The sequence below is a fragment of the Molossus molossus genome, unplaced genomic scaffold, assembly GCF_014108415.1.
Source record: "Molossus molossus isolate mMolMol1 unplaced genomic scaffold, mMolMol1.p scaffold_m16_p_1, whole genome shotgun sequence".
Classification (NCBI taxonomy): Eukaryota; Metazoa; Chordata; class Mammalia; order Chiroptera; family Molossidae; genus Molossus; species Molossus molossus.
In genome coordinates, this window is record NW_023425344.1 from 67,881,942 (window position 1) to 67,901,713 (window position 19,772).

At 43.3% G+C, this 19,772-nt stretch overlaps 1 protein-coding gene across 3 annotated transcripts in view; it reads right to left on the reverse strand.

The window, feature by feature from the left end:
- Positions 1-659: 659 nt before the first annotated feature.
- Positions 660-19,772, reverse strand: part of FAM13A (family with sequence similarity 13 member A) — a 300,626-nt gene continuing 281,513 nt past the window's right edge. For all 3 annotated transcript variants that reach the window (XM_036255845.1, XM_036255837.1, XM_036255828.1), the window contains 8 exons: positions 19,166-19,247; positions 18,104-18,324; positions 17,365-17,448; positions 11,761-11,856; positions 10,184-10,267; positions 4,657-4,853; positions 3,988-4,089; positions 660-1,794 (listed from right to left, as the gene is read on the reverse strand). In XM_036255845.1, the coding sequence (XP_036111738.1) occupies positions 1,668-1,794; positions 3,988-4,089; positions 4,657-4,853; positions 10,184-10,267; positions 11,761-11,856; positions 17,365-17,448; positions 18,104-18,324; positions 19,166-19,247 (993 nt within the window). In that variant the 3' untranslated portion in view covers positions 660-1,667. The remainder of the gene's footprint in view (positions 1,795-3,987; positions 4,090-4,656; positions 4,854-10,183; positions 10,268-11,760; positions 11,857-17,364; positions 17,449-18,103; positions 18,325-19,165; positions 19,248-19,772) is intronic.

Sequence of the window (19,772 nt, forward strand, 5' to 3'; positions counted from 1 at the left end):
GTATTTAGGAGCAAATTTAAAGGCGTCTTTCTCACCCTTGCCCGACTTAAACGACGTTCACCCGACAGCTGCCCCCTCACTTCGGCAATGGAAAATGCTGCTATAAGTCCAATCTGACCACTTCCTCAAAAACTCATTTTTTTTAAAAACTGACAACTGGTCAGTAGAGTTTTACATTCTCTTTCTTTTCTTCTTCTTAAAATAAAACCACACAAAATGGTAAACATGGAGGCAGGCGTCCCGGGGTCCTGTCCAACCTGCAACACTGTCTTCAAAAGGCAGAGCGCCGACCGCTGCTCCGGCCACCAGCGGACGCCGGTCCCCCTCACAGCGCCAAGGCGGGCCCAGGACGGGCAGGCCGAACCACAACCACTTTCCTTGGTGCGGACAGAAAAGGTTGAAAAGTTACAACAGATCGCAAGGTGGTGGCAGCACACGGAAGAGATGAATGATGCGGTGTCCTAAATCCCCTGGTCCCTCCATAATGTCTAATATAGACAGCTTTGTGACATAGTCTTTGAAAAAATTATAATCACAATTGGCTACCCACCATTATGTTCTCTTTATACAGGATCTTGAAAATAGTGTGATTGAGATTCTGCCTTGGGCTGAGATCCAAGGGCTACATTTACCCCTCAGTTAGGGGATTTTTAGTGCAGGTTTACTTAAAAAAAAAAAAAAAAAAAAAATTTACACTCTGGTAAGTACTCAGGTGGCTGAGGACACAGGTGCTCTCTCTCTCACGATGCTCTACACCTCAGCTATGAATTAAGCAAGGCCCTTTACATGTGGCTGGTGGCAACATGACACCGAGCCCCAAACAGGCTGCCTTAGCATGCTGGCCTCGCTCAGCATCTGACGTTAACATCTGAGATTGTAAGTGCAGTCCATGTTCAGGAAAGACTTCTTTAGGCTCCGCACCTTGTACCCTGATTTCAAAATCAGCGTGAATATAGCGTCTGCTATATTCCCTCTGTCCTCTGCCAATGATCCAGTCCTGCAGGGGCACAGTTCCTTGCCAGCTGAGGAAGTCTCGCAGAAGCACATTGTCAAAGAGGTGTCTGCACTGCCATTCTGGCAGACGCAGCTTCCATCTACCTGAGCGCTGACAGGGAACGATTCACACGAGTGGGGGAAGGCGCAGCTCTGTGGAAAGGTCACAGGAATGGCCAAGGCAGCAAATAGGGCTCCAATGCATGTTCCCCCTTTACAGGGTCCAAAGAGAACAGGGACCTGCACAGCAAGTTTGCTCTACGAAGTCCTGAGCTGGTTTTCAGCCCAGTTACACTGAGAATGGCCTCCTGGTTCTCAGTTACCCATGGAAGAGTAGTGCACTCTCTGTAGATGAGTGTGTGTCCATGTAGTGACTCATCACGGGAGTGTTAGTGATGCTTCCACACCAGTGTTGTGTGTGCGCGTGCGTGGGAACCTTGCCTTTCCCTTACAAAGTTCCTAAATCAGGACCAGTTGCCGCCTTTCATCTAGGTGGTTTCTGCGGCAGGAATGGAAACCTGAGCCGATCCCAAAGGCCTGGAGGCAGAAGGGCTACACGCTTTGCAGGTCCAGCTCTGAGGCTGCCTGGCAGTTTCTGCAGAGCTGCTGTTCACCAGGGGAGGCAAATTCACGGTGCATCACCAGCCCCCCTTGCTGGAGCTGGGGCTGCCCCCTTACATGGACTTGGAATCAGTGTCTCTCTTGCTGATGAGCACCTCCAAGAGCCTCAGTTTCGCCTTTATGTGCTTATATTCGCTGTATTCTTCAGCCATAGGAGTTCGGTCTTCCTTCTGGACATTTCTAATGGGAACAAAGGGAAAGGGGGCTGAGGCTCGTCTGCTGTCTCCCAGATGATATTGTCCAGCAGGTGAACGAGCAGCCTGCGGAAAGGTGCACTTTATCAACCTGCAGAATCAGCGTGGCCAAGCGCCACTGGGTATCACGACGGGAGCTGGGTTTAGACAAGCCGTGGAGGACAGCTTCCGCCAGCAGCACCACGAGACTGAGCTTTTACAGTCACTCAGGCATCTTGTGGAACGACCTGAAGCACTAAGAAATGTAGACATTTCCTCTCTCTGCTGCTGGTATGAATTCACCTTAAGAGTCTTCATACACTAAAATCCTTTATTTATACTTAATGCTTTCTCACTTTTATATATTTTATCTAATAAACTATTAAATTTCTATCTAGCAATTGGTACATCCACTATTTACAGGTAGTTTTTTTTTAAACAACAGACAGTTAATACTTCTAATTATTATAAACTTAGTCTTAGAATAATATAATACTAATTATTCAATGATTGAATAATATAATACTAATAAGCCTTTACAGAGTGATTTTCTATGCATTTTTTTTTTATATGCACCAGTGTCGAGAGCTTATTTATACACCTCAACTGCGCTAAGTGGCCCTGTCTCCACGACGGACCATAAGGCTCAGGATGAAAGCAGAGCGGGTCCTGGCCCCCACGGCCACCCGGGCTGAGAGAGAGCGGGCTGAGGAACCCGTCCTGCTCCCCATTTCACTCTGAAATGCACATGTCAAACGTTCAAGCACTGGGCTTTCTTTCCTTCTTACTAAAGAACAAATATGGGAAAGGCAATAGCATGGGCCTTATTTTACTTTGTTCAATGAACTAAAAGTAAATTTATATTATTGCTGGCCTGCCCTGTTCAAGGAAATGATTCTAGATGGCGCCTTGGCGCAGGGCGTGAGGGAACAGAGCCGTGAAGAGACCCAGCTGTGCCCTCCGAGGGGCCGCTCTCCTTAGGAACAAAATGATGGAACCAGATTTTGTGACATCTGAAGTCCTCAGAGTTCTAAACTTCTACGATGAAGATTAATTCCCATCAATTATACTTTATGAACACTTGTGACATTTATACAGTTACATATAGTTCCTCATTTATAGGATACCTGTACATAATGTGACTATAATTATATGGAAAAAAAGATAAGCAGACAAACCAAAAATATGCCTAGAAAGTAGATTAGAATAAAACACATCAAAACATTAATCCTGGCTTGTCTTTGGGTATTAGTATTATTTTACATATGATTTATCTGCTGACTTATATTTTTAAAATATCCTGCAACATATGTAGAAAGAAAAGCAAATATTTAGGTATAAAATGCAGAAATCTTGAGAAAGTCGTTGCAGGAAAAATCCAAATCAGAAATCCTAAAAATACACATAGACAGTGATTGAAATAAACGAATACAACACATTCTAAGTCCCCACATTAATTTTTTATGGGCCTTTCATTCCCCAACACTTATGAGAAATAGCAAAGAGGACTTAATGAGAAACTATATTTACACTGTCCAGGTAGTTCGGATTAAAGTAAAATCAATTCAGAATGATAAACCGTAGCCCCAGTGTAGGAGATCGGAATCTATCCCTTTCTGTCCTTGAGCCCTGCTGGGGCCCGGGTCTGACCCCCTGCGTGGTCACCAGCCAGCGGGAGGCGATTCCTCAGCGCAGTGTTGCCTACGGATTCCTTTATGCCTTAAACCTCACTGGAGGAAAACACCCTATCACTGGATTTACTGCTTCTTGCATATTTTTCATTCATACTCAATAACAATCATCTTGGCCTTTAAAACGTGCTTTAAAAAAGAGTTAAGAGGCCTCCGTTTCGCATTTCTCCTAGTTTCTTAAGCCAAAATACAAAAACAAACCAGTGCTGTCAACTGGAAACTTAGCTTCAAGCTGCTCATTTGAGATGAGAATTTGATGTGACAGGTGGGTTTTATCAACCTTGGCTCAGTCTGCATCAGTCTTGGACACTCCCCAAGAAGCATTTCCTCCTGGAGGACCACACAAACCTCATGTCACGGCCAACCTTGAAGGGGCCCTGGGCACAACCCTGGGACTCGGTGACAGGGAGCGTGCGGTGCGGGTCCCGCCTGGACGCATCACACAGATCTGACAGAAAAGAAAAAGGACTTGCGTGCAGAGGGGGAGGGGGAAGGGAAACACGCTCTACCTTCCGTTTAGTCTGAAGAAATTGTCTTCAAAATCACGGATTTTCTTTCGAATCCTCTTCTTTTCTTCTCTCACTTCCTGAAGGTGTTCCAAGAGTTCTGGTCTAAGGAGAAAAAAAAAAAAAAGTCAAGAAAATGAAGTTAAATCTCTGAATTGTCATAAATGTAATGTGAAGGAGCAACTTGATAGGGGTTGTGGACACAGGGGAAGCACCTAAGGGCAAAAACTGTTGAGGGAACTGAGGGTCAGCAGAGACGGATGCTTTCTATCCCCTGAAATACTGACAACAGCTATGGCTTCTGGGGCTCCCGCAAGGATCCTGCTCCTTATAAATTTTTTGGGCTTGTAAAATCCCATGATACTTTGTCATATTTTGATTTGAAAGAAAGAGGTGACATCTGTGCTCAGTGAGTGTTACATGATGAGCCGTGGAGGAAAGGACTAGACAATGCCATTTACGCAGACCGTCTGGTTATTTAAGTAAGATCTCAGATGCTCCCTCAAATAACACAGGAAGATGCATATAAAAAAACTGAGCCAGAAATTAAAAATAAAAATTCAGGTTAAGTCACTTGTGCTTTGTCAGCCAGTTTAAGTACAAAGACTAAAATGATACTTAGGAAAGTTATTTTCACCCAAATATTTTACCACCACCACCGAAACAACATACATTGAAGCAGCGTGCAGATTTGAGAGCTCGGTGTCATGGCTGCATTTTGATGGTACTTTATCATCCATTGGGGAAATAAACCCATCAGCGTCATCTTCGATTTGGTCGAGAAAGCAGCGGGCACTGAAATCGGTTTTCAGAGTGACCATGAAGTCTGGCTTTGTGTTGCTATCATCTTCTGAACCCTCCTCTTCCTCCTGGAGATACACAGAGACCCCAGCCAAAATCTGGTTACTTTTTCTGGTACTCTTTCATTATATGTATCATTTAGCGATCTTTTAATTATGCAGACTCCACCTAGTTTCTTCTATATCTACATTTAGCAATACATAAGTACCTTATGAATATATTACTGAACACCTATATGTACACAGTAAATAACACAAACTAAATACAACCACTCAATAGGGAAAAAAAAAACCCATAAAAAAATGATTGTACATCACAACAAACATTTGTTAAGGCTGAGGGTAGGAATGAACAATCATCATAATTTATACTCTCAATCAAATGAAGCAAAAGAATCTCCAAATTCCCAGCTCTGTGACAATACAGAACAAAACATACCACCAGCAATCAGTGTTTTCAGGATTCCATGACTTGCATATCTCAGAAAATATTTTGTATTGAGCTATGAACATTCTCAGAAATCAAACAACACAGCCTCTCTAAGAACTGAGATTATAACTTGTTTTGTGGTTGCCTGATACACAAAATATCAGGAAACTTTTGAGAAAATCAAAACATTTTATCTTCTTCTTCCCATGACTAGAATCATAAGCCTCCTGTTTTTTCCAAGGAGCTTCCAAGAATCATGACTATATTTTTCGGCCCCAAGGTTCTAAGAAAATATCCCATTCTCTATCTTGATGATAATGCACTTAGAAAAACAATAAAGTCAAATTAGTGTTTCTTAGTGTCAATTTTAAAGCTACATAAGTCTAAGGAAAAAATAATATCAGAGTCTGGAAAAAAGATCAAAAAACTTTTTTTCAATTCCAGTTTACATTCACTATTATATTGTATTAGTTTCAGGTGTACAGCATAGTGAAAGATTTTAAAAGAAGTAATTTACTGCCAAAATGTACAATTAGACCAGGAGAGAATACTCTAATGTCTTGGAAAACGAAACAACTGCTTAGGGGCGCAGCGGCATGAACACCAGGACACGTGTCGGCTGTTCTAGTTCAGCCAAGTGGCTTCGGAGCCGGTGCGGCCAGTCACCCCCGGCGGCAGGAGCAGCTACCCCGGCGCCCAACAGGCCTGCGTGCCGCCTGTAGAGGACTTTCTTACCGGAAAGTATTGTATGTTTATAATAGTGCCTCTGAAGAGAAATAATGTGAATAAACAAATAAACAGGCAAAAAAAAAAAAAGAAAAAAAAGAAAAACCAAAAGGACTATTACTTAACTACAAGGAAAGCACTGTTAGGAGGGCCGCACTGGAAAAACAAGGTGGCTTTTCCAGATTCTCTCGGGGGGACTTCGCACCGTCGATCCCTTTGCTTGGTCCATGGAAGGAAATGTGTCCTTATTCATTTTTAAAAATTTAAGTGATTAAAAACACTTTAAAATGAACAGAGTAAAAGTGATTTTTAAATTAGTAATTTAAAGTTTCTTTTTGTAAGTGGAAGGAACAATTCCTCCCTCTGTAGTTTTTCTAGGATTTCACTGAGATGATGCATGTTGAGTACCTGACAAGGCACAGCTGGCACACAGCAGTGCTGCTCAACCGGCTGCTCCCCTCCCGGCTCCCCTCATCACCCTTCCCTCCCCCAGCCGAGGGACCCAGCTGAACCACCCAATGGACTGCAGACCCCATGGAGGCAGGGATTTGGGCCTGTGTGTACAGCTGTCCCCAAAGCTCGGCCAATGCCCACATATAGTAGGTGCTCAATAAATGTCTGTTAAACAGTCTAGTAATTCAGTATTAAAAGAAATACAATCTACTAAGAGAGTTTTAAAACCTGAGACACACAAGAAAGGTCAGGTGTATAGGTCTTTATCAATTATATCCCAAGTTCCTAACCAAACTTAAAAATGTGATCATGTTTTCTGCACACAGTGAGAATGCAATGTTTTTTGAGATGAAGCTAAACAGCACTATTTCTTATAAGCTGTGAAAGTCATAGGAAAAGAGAGAAATAGCAAAATAGATCTTCAAATTCTAAGACCATCAGGTTGTTGTGAATATTGATTGGGTAGATTCTATAAGGAATCAGTACATAGAAACTCTATGAGCAACTGATAAAGAAACAGCGATCAGCAGTGACTAGCACTGGCTCCTTAAAAACATGATGAAAACGAACCATTTCTCCTTGTTCGATAGGATTGGTAAGTATCAGGATTTCAATAAAGAAGGAGGTGAGCTGATCTACTGAAGGGGGCTGGCTGTGGAAATCTGTGCAGAGTGACGATGCAGTGTGACGTGACTCTGGAGGAAAGCCCAGGGCAGGCTCTGCACCTGCCTCTGCCTTACTCAACCTTTACCGATTCCTTGGATTAAGACACAAAAGGCCTGTTTACAAACCGCGTAGGTAATGCAAAGTGGGTGGGGATTGCTGGTATGCTGGAATACAGAATCTAGATTTACTCTGTTTCATAAGACAGGAATAGAAGTACAGAAAATAACTAATTGGAAAAATTCAAGGCCCTATAATTAGATTTGGGGAAAAAAAGCTGGACACACAGACAATGAGCAATCCATGGGAAAGGAAGCCAGGGACGGCATAAATCAACAGGGAGACAGGGCCACCATCAGCGCTTCTCAACGGCAGTGATCTTGCCCCTTTGTGGACATTTGGAAAAGTCTGGAGACATTTCTGGCGGTCACAGCTGGGGAGGGGGTGGTTGCAGTTCACTCCCAGCAGTGAGTGGAGGCCAGCCCCCCACAACAAAGAGTTATCTGGCCCCAAATGTGTACAGTGCTGAAGTCGAGACATCCTGCCACAGAGAGACTGAAATAAACTCACAACAACACTGACAGTCATTGTTGAGCTGAAGGGCCTTAGTCATACAGATCGAGGTCCCGGAATCATCCTCGGTCCTTGCTGGTTAAACCATGTCCAGAATAGTGGGTAGCTCTGGGTATCAGTTTTTAAGAAGGATGCAGAGCATTCTTACATAGAGTAGAGCCACCAGAGCTGGGCAGTCTGGAATCTGTATCACATGAGAAACAGTAAGAAGAACGAGGAGAAAAGCTTTCGCAGAGGGGGGCGTGGGCAGGGCAGGGGACCGTGAATACACGCAGCGCTCTCGCGGAGGCAGCACTGTGCGTATTCTGTCATTCCAGAGGGCAAAGTTCAGCCTCTTAAGTAGAAAGTAATACATAATAAGTGTGACTATAATTTAAAATTATATTATTACTGATATTTCATAGTTATTAAACTTACACATTCTAAAATTACATATACAATTATATTTTATAATTTTAAAAATAATTAGAAAACAACGTGAGTTTTAGCTAGTATGGATGTTTAGCCCAGTAATGAGAGAGCTTATTCTCCCTGCTGTGGTCAAACTTGAAGAAGGGATCTCTTCTTAGGGACAGTGTCTCTATTCTGTCAGCGAAGTTTGAGAGGAAATTTTTATGTTGGATCGGGAACTGACTAGATGACCTCGAGGATTTGGGGCTGGAAGACTTACAGCCTCAGAAGTTGAGCTGGCTCTATCTCATACACAGCTGCTTTCCTCCCAGAAACATTTAAGACTAGGGATGGTCAACAACAACAACAACAATAAAAACACTTAGATACAATCTTCTAATCTGCACACATACCAAATTCTAAATTGTATCACAATTGCCAATAATTTGTACAATCCAAATACATGCTAATAAGCCTGGCCAATTGGAACAAAATGAACTACAAGACAGCACTATTTACCAAAGCAATGCAATCATTGCAAAATTATCTGAAATTCTGAACACCATGTGGACTAGCAGAAGAGCCATGGCCAAAGTATACTTATGAAAAAAAATAAACCAAGCAAAATGATAAGATTTAGGAGAATGTCCTCTTTTTAAAAGAGTGTCATTAGTATGTCTTCCATTTGTTTAATGAGACAATTATTACATGTCATATTCTGGATGTATTAAAGAACACATTTTTATCTAGTAACAGTTCTATCATATGATTCTAAGAGAAATATGTTAATTTTCATGCATACAATTGTCAAAATTTCTTCAAGTAGGATGATTTAATTCTTGTGTGAAATTACCAGCTAGACAAAATACGTCTTCTTTCAAGTCTTATTGTAAGAAAATACCTCTAATTTTTAAGATACAATACAGCATAGTCACCTAAATTTCACATTTAGAGCATTTTCAAAAAACAAATTCCATTTAAAATACTATGAATAGTGAGCACAATCATTGTCCAATACCTTAAAATTAGGTGTATGAAGTACTTAAGACCCTTAAGAGGTAAGAAAATGAACTGAGTAAACAAAAGAGAAGCCTGTGCACCTCCTGGTGCCTTACCTCGGTGAGAATGATGAGAAGTGGGCAAGAAACTGAGCAGTTTTCAATTGGCATCCCTTTGTGGGAACAAGGCCCCCATGTTCTGAAATAACTGTTCCTAACGACAATATATAAATAACCACCCCAGGCTTGGAATTGTCACAGAAACAGGACACGTGAAACTCTTAAAACTCACCTCTGCTTTAGGTTTTACTCCCCCTTCCAATTTTAACAATCAGTGATTTTTTTTTTAGAAAAAGGAAAAGATTGATGTTGACTTTTATCTCCAGAAACCTGTATAAGGTGTCCAGTTTGCTCGGTTGTCTAGAAACAAGACCACGAAAGAAGTTGATCCTGGCCCAGGCCAGTGAGGTCCCTACAGACACACACAGATCTCTGGGCACAGATGGTACCACCCATTCTAGCAAAAGCAGCCGTGGAGAACAAGGATTATTTGTATAAAATCGATAATTACTTGGGAAGTAAATCCAAGCATATATTCTGGTGGCTGCTGGTCACAGCGCTACATTTGCTGCTCAGGAAGAGATTATACAATTAGTCGTGAGGACAGAATGTGCCAGGGGGAAGGGAGGAGGAAGGAAGAGGGGCTGACACCAAACCCGAATCTGTCAAGGGCAACTCTGATGTTTGTCTATAAAATGATAATTTTTACTATGTGCTATACACATTGCCTTTGCTAATTTTGGCTTTTCTATAAACTTAGTAAGTTTTTTTTTTTAAAGTTACACAATGAACTAATTTAATAAAATTTTGAAATATAGAAAAACTGTTCTTCAAATGGGGGGGGGGTGCAACACAAAAATACAGTCAAAACAAACAAAAGAATCATCCCTGAAAACAATTAAAAGTGGGGGTTTGAAATGAAACTCAGGAAATAAGCTAATACAGGATATAAATAGAGAAGGGTTGCTCGGAGTTGGTTCTGTGCACGTTTTTAGGACTGCTACAAGAAGCATCACTAAAGGGCCCCATCACAACCCCTTCATTCCCAGGAGAAAGGGAGGGACTGAGGCAGACTTAGCAAGAGGTTAGCAGCCGGAGGTCTTCACCTTTATCTCCTTGAAGAAGGAAGCAGTTTCACCCTCGATAATTGGCTGCAGCAAAGGGCTTCTCCGCTTGCTGGAGGGGGAACCCTGCGACAGGCGTGACAAGTAGGTTACATGGTGAACCCCTTCCCCTTCCCCACCGGCTCTGCCTCCTCACCAGTATTTGTCACTGCCTTTGAATGATATACTCCAACCCCTCCCCACCAAATTCCCAGGAAAACCAGCAGAAACCAAAGTTCCCTTCAAGCTGCTTCTCCGCTTCAGGGGCTCCCTTCTCCCCACCCCAAACCAAGAAGCTCGCCCGTGCGCAAGAACAGCACACAGTGTGTAACAAACACGCAGAGGAGACTGAGGACCGCCTGCCTGCCCCTCTCCCCCGGTCATCGCCACGGCAAGAACACCCGAACTGGATAAGCTTTACCTCTGAGAACTCAGCTCAAGTGGCACAAAGGTTCTCTGACTTCCCTGTTGTCTCCACTCACCCTATTTAGGGACATTAAGGGTTCCTAACTGAAGAACGGAGACAATTCCTTAGATTTAATCCTTGTATTGGTTAGTTACTAATTTATTCTGCAGGACACGTCTAGAAAAGCAGCTTCCTTCGAAGACAGCTGCCTGAGGTCTCTGGACCCTCCCTCATTCACACGAACAAGGACACTGTGACAGGACATATGGAGACCACAGCTCAGGCCTAGAAGTGACAAGGAGATTGGGAGCAGGACCAGAAGAGCAGGGCGAGGGTGAATGTGCATTTTAACCACACACGTGAGGCTGGCTGCTTACCGAGAAGCCCAAGAGCCAGCAGAGGGAGCCTGCGGGTTCCTGAGGATGAGACAGAGGCAGCCCAGCGCCCAGGAGGCGGCCAGGGACTCACAGGGCACTCCTAGTGGGAGGTGGAAAAGCTGGCCGAGGTCAGGGTGGGAGCAGGCTGGTCAGTCCTGGAAGGCTTCCCAGAGCTGAGGGCAAGCTGCTGCTCCCTCGTCTGGACAATCAAAGCTCAGAGGCCAAGAGGGGCTAAGTGCTGGGATGGTGGCCTCGGAGAGCACCTGCGCCATTGTTAGCCTCCTGCCTTTGCACCTCACACTTCTCTCCATCCTCCAGAAAGAGAAGGCCCGCTCTCCGAGGTCCTTAGTGGATTTCTCCCTGGATATGAACCTCGAGGGGTGACCCCCTCTTGGAGGGGGAGAGAAGGCTATGCACGGAGGGCCCTTGGGACCAGAGGCACGCGGTGGCGTGGAGAGGCCTAGAGAAAGCACAGCCTGTCCCCTCGGGGCTGTCTCCGAGGAAAGGGTGGGGGAGCCAGCCCAGCACATGTCAGGCGGATGTGTATGGCCAAAGCATGACTCAAAAAGCAAACAGACAAAAAACAAAACCCCTACCAGCTTCAGATTTGCTCACTTTTTGACAAAGGTAGTCTCAGAAGTCTTTGACAAATTTTCATTCCTCAGCTTATGGGCCATAGATAGCAATGGCACGTTCAGCTATTACAGCTTGTCCTTTCGTGAGAAGGCAGTCAGGGCCCTATTAATAGCCAGGGCCCATCCAACCAGCAGTCAACAACAGAGAGGTGGCGAACTCACAATGATGGGTATGGTGTTCACTCGGGACAGGATCTGTTTGACCAGCCGGTACCTGTCATACAGTGGCTTCATAACCTGACGTTCATTCTTCGTTACCTGAAAAGCAAGAAGGAGAGAGCTGAGAAGCCTGTTCCTGGTGGTCAGTCTACCAGCTGTCCAGCATGTTCCGGGCCTAGAGAAAGTACAGATGATTCAAATGAAGTCTCACTATTCTCACAAAATGTATTTAACTGGTAACATTATTCGGTTGGTGTTTAAAATATCTACTGTAGCAGCAGATCACTGTGGAAACGACTCCAGTAGCAGTATTGCTCTTCCTAAATCAAAACCGAGATCATTGTTACTTCCCTGTTTAAAACTCCTCAGGGCTGAGCGTTCCTGGGCAACATACTATTTTCAAGTCCAGGGAAGAAGAAAGCATGCATTTCTAGCATAATACTTATCATGTAGTTTTCTTTTATTACTATCCTCACCCGAGGACATTTTTTTTTTTTTTGCATTTATCTTCAAATGGAGCAGGAGGGAGAGAGGAAGGAAGAGAGAGAAACATTGATGTAAGAGAGACACATCATCTGGTTGCCACCCACACAACCCCAACTGGGGCCGGGGACAAACCGCAACCGAGGTACGTGCCCTTAGTGGGAACCAAACCTGGGACTCTCAGGTCCGCGGGCTGACGCTCTAACTGCTGAGCCGAACCGGCCAGGGCAAGATGAAATATCTTTGTTTCAAGATTGCCGTTTGTCTTCTGCATTTTATTTCCACTGCACACATAATAAGGCAAGCGTTCCAGAGGTAAGGAAGGGCAAATAGTATTAGCGTTGACCATTTATTTTATGGGCCTTTTGGGCCTTCAGCTTGGAAGACAACTCTGGATTATGCGCACATGAATTATCCTTTCCTGCCTTTCTTGTTTGCTTTTCTGAAAGTGATTGACAGTAAGTAAACTTTGGATACACTTCACAAGCTAGGATAGGATGCTGTCAGTGTGCACTAACATTTTATGGTTTTCTTTTCTATCATCAGCAATACTATCAATCAATTATTTCTATCTCTTCCTGTTACCACAATATTAAGTGGAGGATGATGGCATTTTCCTGCTCCTTCTAGGAGTTTCAAAACTGCTATTTCATAAAATAAAAAATAAAAATAAAAACCCAAAACACAACAACAACAACAAACTGTCCAAAGTAGAAGGGAACTCGGAAATTATTTTATACAACAAAACTCTAGGATCAAACCACAGGTTTTACTACTATGCACTTACCACAATGGCTACAATGAAAAGACAGACAGCATCAAGCATCGGCGAGAATGCTGGACAACTGGAGCCCTTTCGCTACTGGAAAGGGTGGAACTCTGGGAAACCAGTTGGCATTATCTACTGAAGCTGCAATATAACTCAATTCCATTCTAAGTATACACCAAACAGATACGGCCATAGGTTCACCAAAAGACATATATAAGAATGTTCACAGCAGCACTATTTATTGTAACCCCAACTGGAAACCATCCATACGTCCAACAACAGTAGAATGGATAAGGTATGTTCCCCAAATCGAATACCACACAGCAATCTGAAGAGCCACAGTTCTAAGCAACATCTTGGATTCATCTCAAAAATAAAGCCGAGTAAAAAGTTAGACGCCAAAGAAGACATATTATAAGATTCCACTTATATGAAGTTCAAAAAGAAGCAAATCCAATCTACAGTGTTAGAAGTCAAGACAATGGTTTTCCTTGGCGGGGCAGGAGGTCATGCTATGGATGGGAAGGGGACATGAGGGGGAGCTTCCCCAGGGAATGGTAACATTGTTTCTTGATCTGGATGCTGGTTACCTGGATTTGTTTACTTCATGAAAACTCATCAAGACATATACTTGATCTTTTCTGTATTATGTTATCCTTCAAAGAAAGTTAAACAACAGTCACAAGTAACTGTGAAGAACAGAAATGCAGTGATTAGTACAATTTCATGTGTAAGATGATGAAATTTAGGACTGGACCGCCTGGGATTGTTTTTTTCAATACAAGATGCATCTGTTAAATGTGTTGTAGATAAGGTTAAGGTACATCTTAACTGTCAACACAAGGCATGTGGTACAACTGAATGTGCAAGATAAATAATAGATGGTTAAGTGACCAAAAGACAGACTGTGAAAAAAAGAAGGAGCCAGCATTTTCGCCATGTGGACGAGCATCCTATCACTAGTTGCTGGCAGAAGCATCATTGGCTTATAGAAGACTTAGCTGGTGAAATCAGCCAGGTACAGCACATTTGACAGAAACCAATTTCCTTTCTACTTCTTTGTTCAAAACCCAAATTTTCTAATTGGAGTAGATGAAGAGGACCACTGGCTTACTTCTTTGGCTTATGATGCTGACATTTAGATTTTCTATGAATTGCTCGTTTTAAATTAATGACCCCCAGGAACTAATCACCTGTAAATGACCTGATATAATTCAGTTTTTGACTATGGAAAGTTGAGACTCATCATGACTCCACCAAAGTTAACACTGGCATTTGATAAATGTAGCTAACCACCCAAAATATTAAAGATCTTTAAGTCTGGGGTGAGGAAAGTATTACTACTAGTTGAATTATACCAGAATTATTTTCAGAATAAGTATCCAAAGCCAAAGGGTTGTTCATACTAAGAGTTAGTTTACACCCGTCACACGTAATTGCCAGTGCTGGATTTGTGAGCAGAGCCGAAAGCTGACTGATACTTAGATAAACATAGCAGGGCCTTGGCTGAACTGTCAAAAAAGGGTGGGCTAATGTTAAGTGGACCATGGGAAAACTGTCTGGAGGTTGACACTCTTATTCTTGAGTCCTCAGTCACTAGGGATTTCCCTACTAACCAAGAAGAGGCCTTTGAATGAGTGGATGGGTACCTCTGAGCTATAAAGCTGATAACTGGAGAAGGCACATAAGATGGATTCTTACAGCTGTTGCATTCTTGGCCCATGGATTGGAAAATAGCCACTCTCTCTTCTTCATTATCAGGTAAAGATGGTAAGCTGATTGTGCAAAGATCAGATAATCCAGGTAATCCCTAACAGCAGTTAACCAAAGGAGAGTATTTATATATGGCGTTAGAATTTGCATTTAAATTTGAACACGGTATGTTTAGTGTCCTATTTGTTCCCAAGGTTTTAAAACATAAGATTACAATATACTGATGAGGAAAAGAGACTCAAGAACCCAGAAGCTCTGAGCAAGGAACCTTTCTCTTCCCTCTCCCCTGTCCTCAAGCAGGGTCTACAAAGAAGGCAGCACTGGGAACGGCAGCCATCTGCTGAGCCTCTCTCTGTGACATTATCTATCATGAGATCCTTAAATGATAAAAAGGACACACTTTAATAATAATTAGTAGGGAATATGTGCCAGTGTAAATGAGTGTGTTTTTGTTTCTGATACATGTCAGTCTGCCTGTAGAGGGCCCCATGAAAGCAAACAGTCATGGAGTTAGTGTCCTTTTAAATCAGAATCTGCAGACTCAGCAAAACCCTGTGAACTATGAGCACTTGCCTGCTTTTCTAAAAAAACCTGGGGTTTGGAATGATAGGTTAGCACTGGAAGCACATGTATTTTTCTTTTAAGAAAAGTGTTGCCCAAATGTTATTTACAGTCCAGGGTCCATGGCAACACCATGGATCTGAGAATGAAAAGTTCACTCTGATTTTCAGACTGGCCAGATATCAAATGGACTCTGCTTTTCCTGAGGTTGGAGCATCATGTTCCAGAGGGTCAGAGAGCCTGACCTGGGACCAGGAATAAATGACAAACTTCCCAGAGCATTTGTACCCTGCCCCAGGAGATGCTAAAAGCTGACCCAAAAAGGCGTTCTTCCTTCCTCGGAAAGAATGTTGAAAGGGGAATAGAGGGCAGGGCCAAAACCTAATATTTCATATTCCTAATTATAAGAGTGTTAAAAAGGTGCATTCTTTCTCCTGATTCAATCACTGAAGAAGTAGGCCACAGAGCGCAGAACATGTCATTGTAACAGAAGCGAAAACTATCATTTACTTGGCAGTTCTCTCTGCCCCCAGCAAAGCCACTATGCCCAACTTCCTCAGCGCCAGACACCTTACAGGTAAACATGTGCGTCTGTAATGTCATTTAGTCTCCAAGACAATCTATAACAGACATCTATTATACAGACAAAGCCCGGAGGCTCTGAGAAGTTACTTCAGTAGCCCAAAGTCACAGATCTCGTCTCAGCAGGGCTTGGTTCTAAATCTAGGTCTGCCAAGCCTCTTGACTAATCTGTGCCCAACTCAGAGCCCTGCCTCCTTCATAGGGATTGTCTGGCGGCCACGAAGAGACACCTACAGGCCGAGCCTACCGTTAGAGAAGTTCAGTTCGAACACCGCAAGTTCTGAACACTTCAGTACAGAAGGACAACGTTTCACAATATATGCGAGCACCAGTGCATTTACTATTTGGTTCAATGCCTTGAAAAATCCAAAACAAAACTTGGCTTGAAAAAAATTTGGCTTGAAACATGACCATTATCCCTTAGCGCCAGTATTTTTCCATGGCAGGGACAGGCCAGCAAAATCAATCATCATCAGCCCCAGCTTCTTTTTAAACTTAAACCTGATAAATTCAGAACCAAAATACCATGGAAGATGCATTCTACAGATAGTTTACTGGGCATGTGCTGTGGCAGGTCTTGTGCTACTTGCTGAAGATTAGGTTCACAAAACCCAGAATTCCTGCCCTTGTAGGCCTTAGAGTCTACTGCATTATTCTGGAAGCTTCATTATTTAAAGGAGTCTATTTTAGATGAGAAGACTATCTCCATTATATGGCTCTGCTGAACCTGGCAAGGAGATCCATGCTTTTCGGCTATATAAAGATCCTTCTGTGAACATAAACTTCATGCTTCTTTACGTCTGCCTTTAAGAGTTTGTTTCATTGGGTTCTCAACAACATTCTGAACAGGTTACTAAGAGTAACTGACATGGATATCTGATTATAAGTTCCGTAAGGAAGAGAGAAGCCTAGCATGCTTCTGTGTTCCCCCGGACTGACAACAAACACTGAATAAACGCTTGCTGAGTAACAGCCAGCCTTCGATATTCCTTGTTATGAAAAGGCAAAGTCATGCTTTGGATTCCTCACACTTTTGGTTCTGGATGGCAGCTGGAACTTCTCTATGGACACACACTGGTGGCAATGCACTGCAGAGATTGAATTTTAGGCAGATTTTTCCAGTTTAGCACATTTATGTTATGGATAAGAATGCCCAGGGCGTGTCAGTGTACGGAGGCTGCTAGGGACAGGGCAGTTTCCTCACTCCAGGGCTCTGAGCCCCGGTTCACACCCCCTCCACCATCCCCCCACTGAAGCAGGACACCAGTGACTACATTTTAGTTGCAAATGAATTTTTCTTTGGAACTCCATTAAATCCAGCACCTACAAGGTAGTAAAACTCTTATTGCGGGTTTAGCCTTCAGAAAGCTTAGTTCCAGTGAAAACAGAGTCATCTGCTAAACATCAGGGAACCCTATTTGCAAAATAGTGAACACAGGAGATCCATTTTGAAAGCCAGATGATCTACCCCAACGAGAAGAAGTCAGCACATCACATACCGGCCGTCCATGGATGCCTTCATAATACAACAGAGCCTTCTGCAGAGCGACCTTCTCATTAGCAATCTGGTCTTTGGTCATGTCCTGTACAAACACAAGGAAAGAGAAATGAAAAGGGGACGCATTTGTGGACATTCCAACCTCCTGTTTTTTTTTTTTTTTTAGTTCAACAACAAAAAAAGTAAGATTAAAGAGAATCCTTACAAAACAACTCCTCCTAGCTCTCTCCAGAGCTCACCTAGGAAGGAGCTATTCCTGACCTCTTGCTAGAAATACAGAATCACCCGCTTCCTTGCAGCAGCGCAGGTGTGTGAGAGCAAGGCTGTGAGGTACATGAGACTTAACGTACAGCCCGAGCAACGAGCACAGTTATAGGTCACACAGTTCTGGAGGTTTGCTGAGTGACAAACTGCCTCAAATGCTCCTAATAATTCTTCTACCTCAGAGATTCACCAGACTGTGTGAACCTAAACAAGTTCATTCTGCGATCTGTACAATAGTTTTCTGCTTTTACTTTGAAGTGAAAAACCAAAGCAGCTACAGTTACAGCACTCTGAAGCTGTTTCATCGGCTTCTCTAGACATCTAAGGGGGGAAGGTGAGGGGGTGGGAGGTTTTAAAAGACGTCACTCCATCTCTCTTCCCATGTGCACGCATGTGGCATGACCTACGCTCCTACCATGTCGACGGTCATGGTTTAGGGTCAGCAGTTAGCCCGGGGCCTTCACAGGCCAGCACACCTTAATGTCCTCGGGGCGACTGGTTTCTGCCCGCTTCTCCTGGAGCTTCCGCTGGATAGACTCCAGCGTGGCTTCAATGCTGGGCTTCATTTCTTTATCTACCACCTCCTGCTTCTTCTCATCTTCTCTTTCCAGTTGGGAACCGAAACTCCTAGGGAGGGTGTTGCTTCGCTGCCGCAGCCGGGGGGTGAGGTCCTCTTCAGATATCTTTAGTTTGGACTCTAGTTGAAAAGATTTGGGGATGGAGAAATATGAGAATTGACCTCTGCAGAACCCAAATTGTTCTTCTGTGATGTTAATAGTTACTTAGGCCTGTTCCTCCCCGCCCACCCCCCCAAAAATATCTAATTATAACAGTTGAAATCCCTGGGTTATTATATAAAACCTGAGAAAGTGACAATGTCTCCTTGGAGTATCTGGACAGTCTCCCGAATCCTCGTTCCTGAGACAGTGCTAGCTACTTTATTTAACACCCACACTTTAGCCACCAACCTGTTCGCTGCCCTCTGGATGTGGCAGGTGTCTTTCTATACGTTTCCCTTAGTGTTTAAAGGTATTTACCGATCTAGTGCCCAACTGCTGGCCAACTTTTTCTGTATGACTTAAACCTTATTTTAGAATTATTTTTATTTTATATTGTATTTAGTTGTTTATATGTCTATCTCCTAAAAAACAGCAAGCTCTTTTAGGGACAGAGACCAAATCCTTTTCATATTCATTTCTGCGTGCGTGTGTGCATGTCTTCTAATACCCCGCAAATAAAGCCTTGGATTAAACAGGTACTTAGTGAGCATTAAATTGAAACCATCATCCTCATATTGGCAATGTAGGGAAATGAAGAAATGCTATGAAATTTGCATTTTAGCTAACCCGGGTGGTCCTGTGTCTGAGCCCAGGGGAAGACACGGAGAGGTGGCCCCTGGGTTCCGAGAGCGCCAGGAAGCAGCTTCCAGGGACTGGTCTTTTCTGGAGCGTTAGCAGTGGCGCTCGGCATGAGGGAGAGCAGGCTCCGCACACGCTTGTTTTGTAGAAACCACGCCACGGGTCTGGAGCTTCACCTACCCTTCAGTTGTTTCCGGAATTTGGCCAGCTCGTTTGTCCACTTCAGAACCTCTGGATTGGCTGCTTTGTCGCTGTGGGAGGGCTGAGAAAAGGAAAACTAAGGCGAATGTCTTGGAATTGGGGCAGGAGAAAGAAGTGTTTGATGATGAGTTTGTTTTAAGCAGGAAGGAAACGTTGAATCCCATTGGAATAAGAAATTAACCATGACCAATCAAGGCAAACCTCACAAGTTTAATCCCATTATCCTTCTTTACTTCTGGTTATTTTTGATGCTTTTAAAGGATTCCTCAGAGGCAAAATGCTGAATTCTTATGGTCATGGACTTGTATGAGGTCCATGGATGGCCCTGTTTCCATTATTTATAGGGTTCAACTTGTCAGGCTAACAGAATAGAAAGCAGAGGGGTATACAATATTTTATACTGCAACCACCTTGAAAAACGCCTTTTTGCCATTCTTGTGGGAAATGCTAAGGATAAATCTGAGAACAGAATAAGGTCAGAACTAACAAAATTTTAGGAAATAATCTTGAAATAAGTTGTAGTCAAGTGAAAGACTTCATCTAATGATTTTTCCCATGCCGGCTCACTGGTGAGTTTACAAGTCGT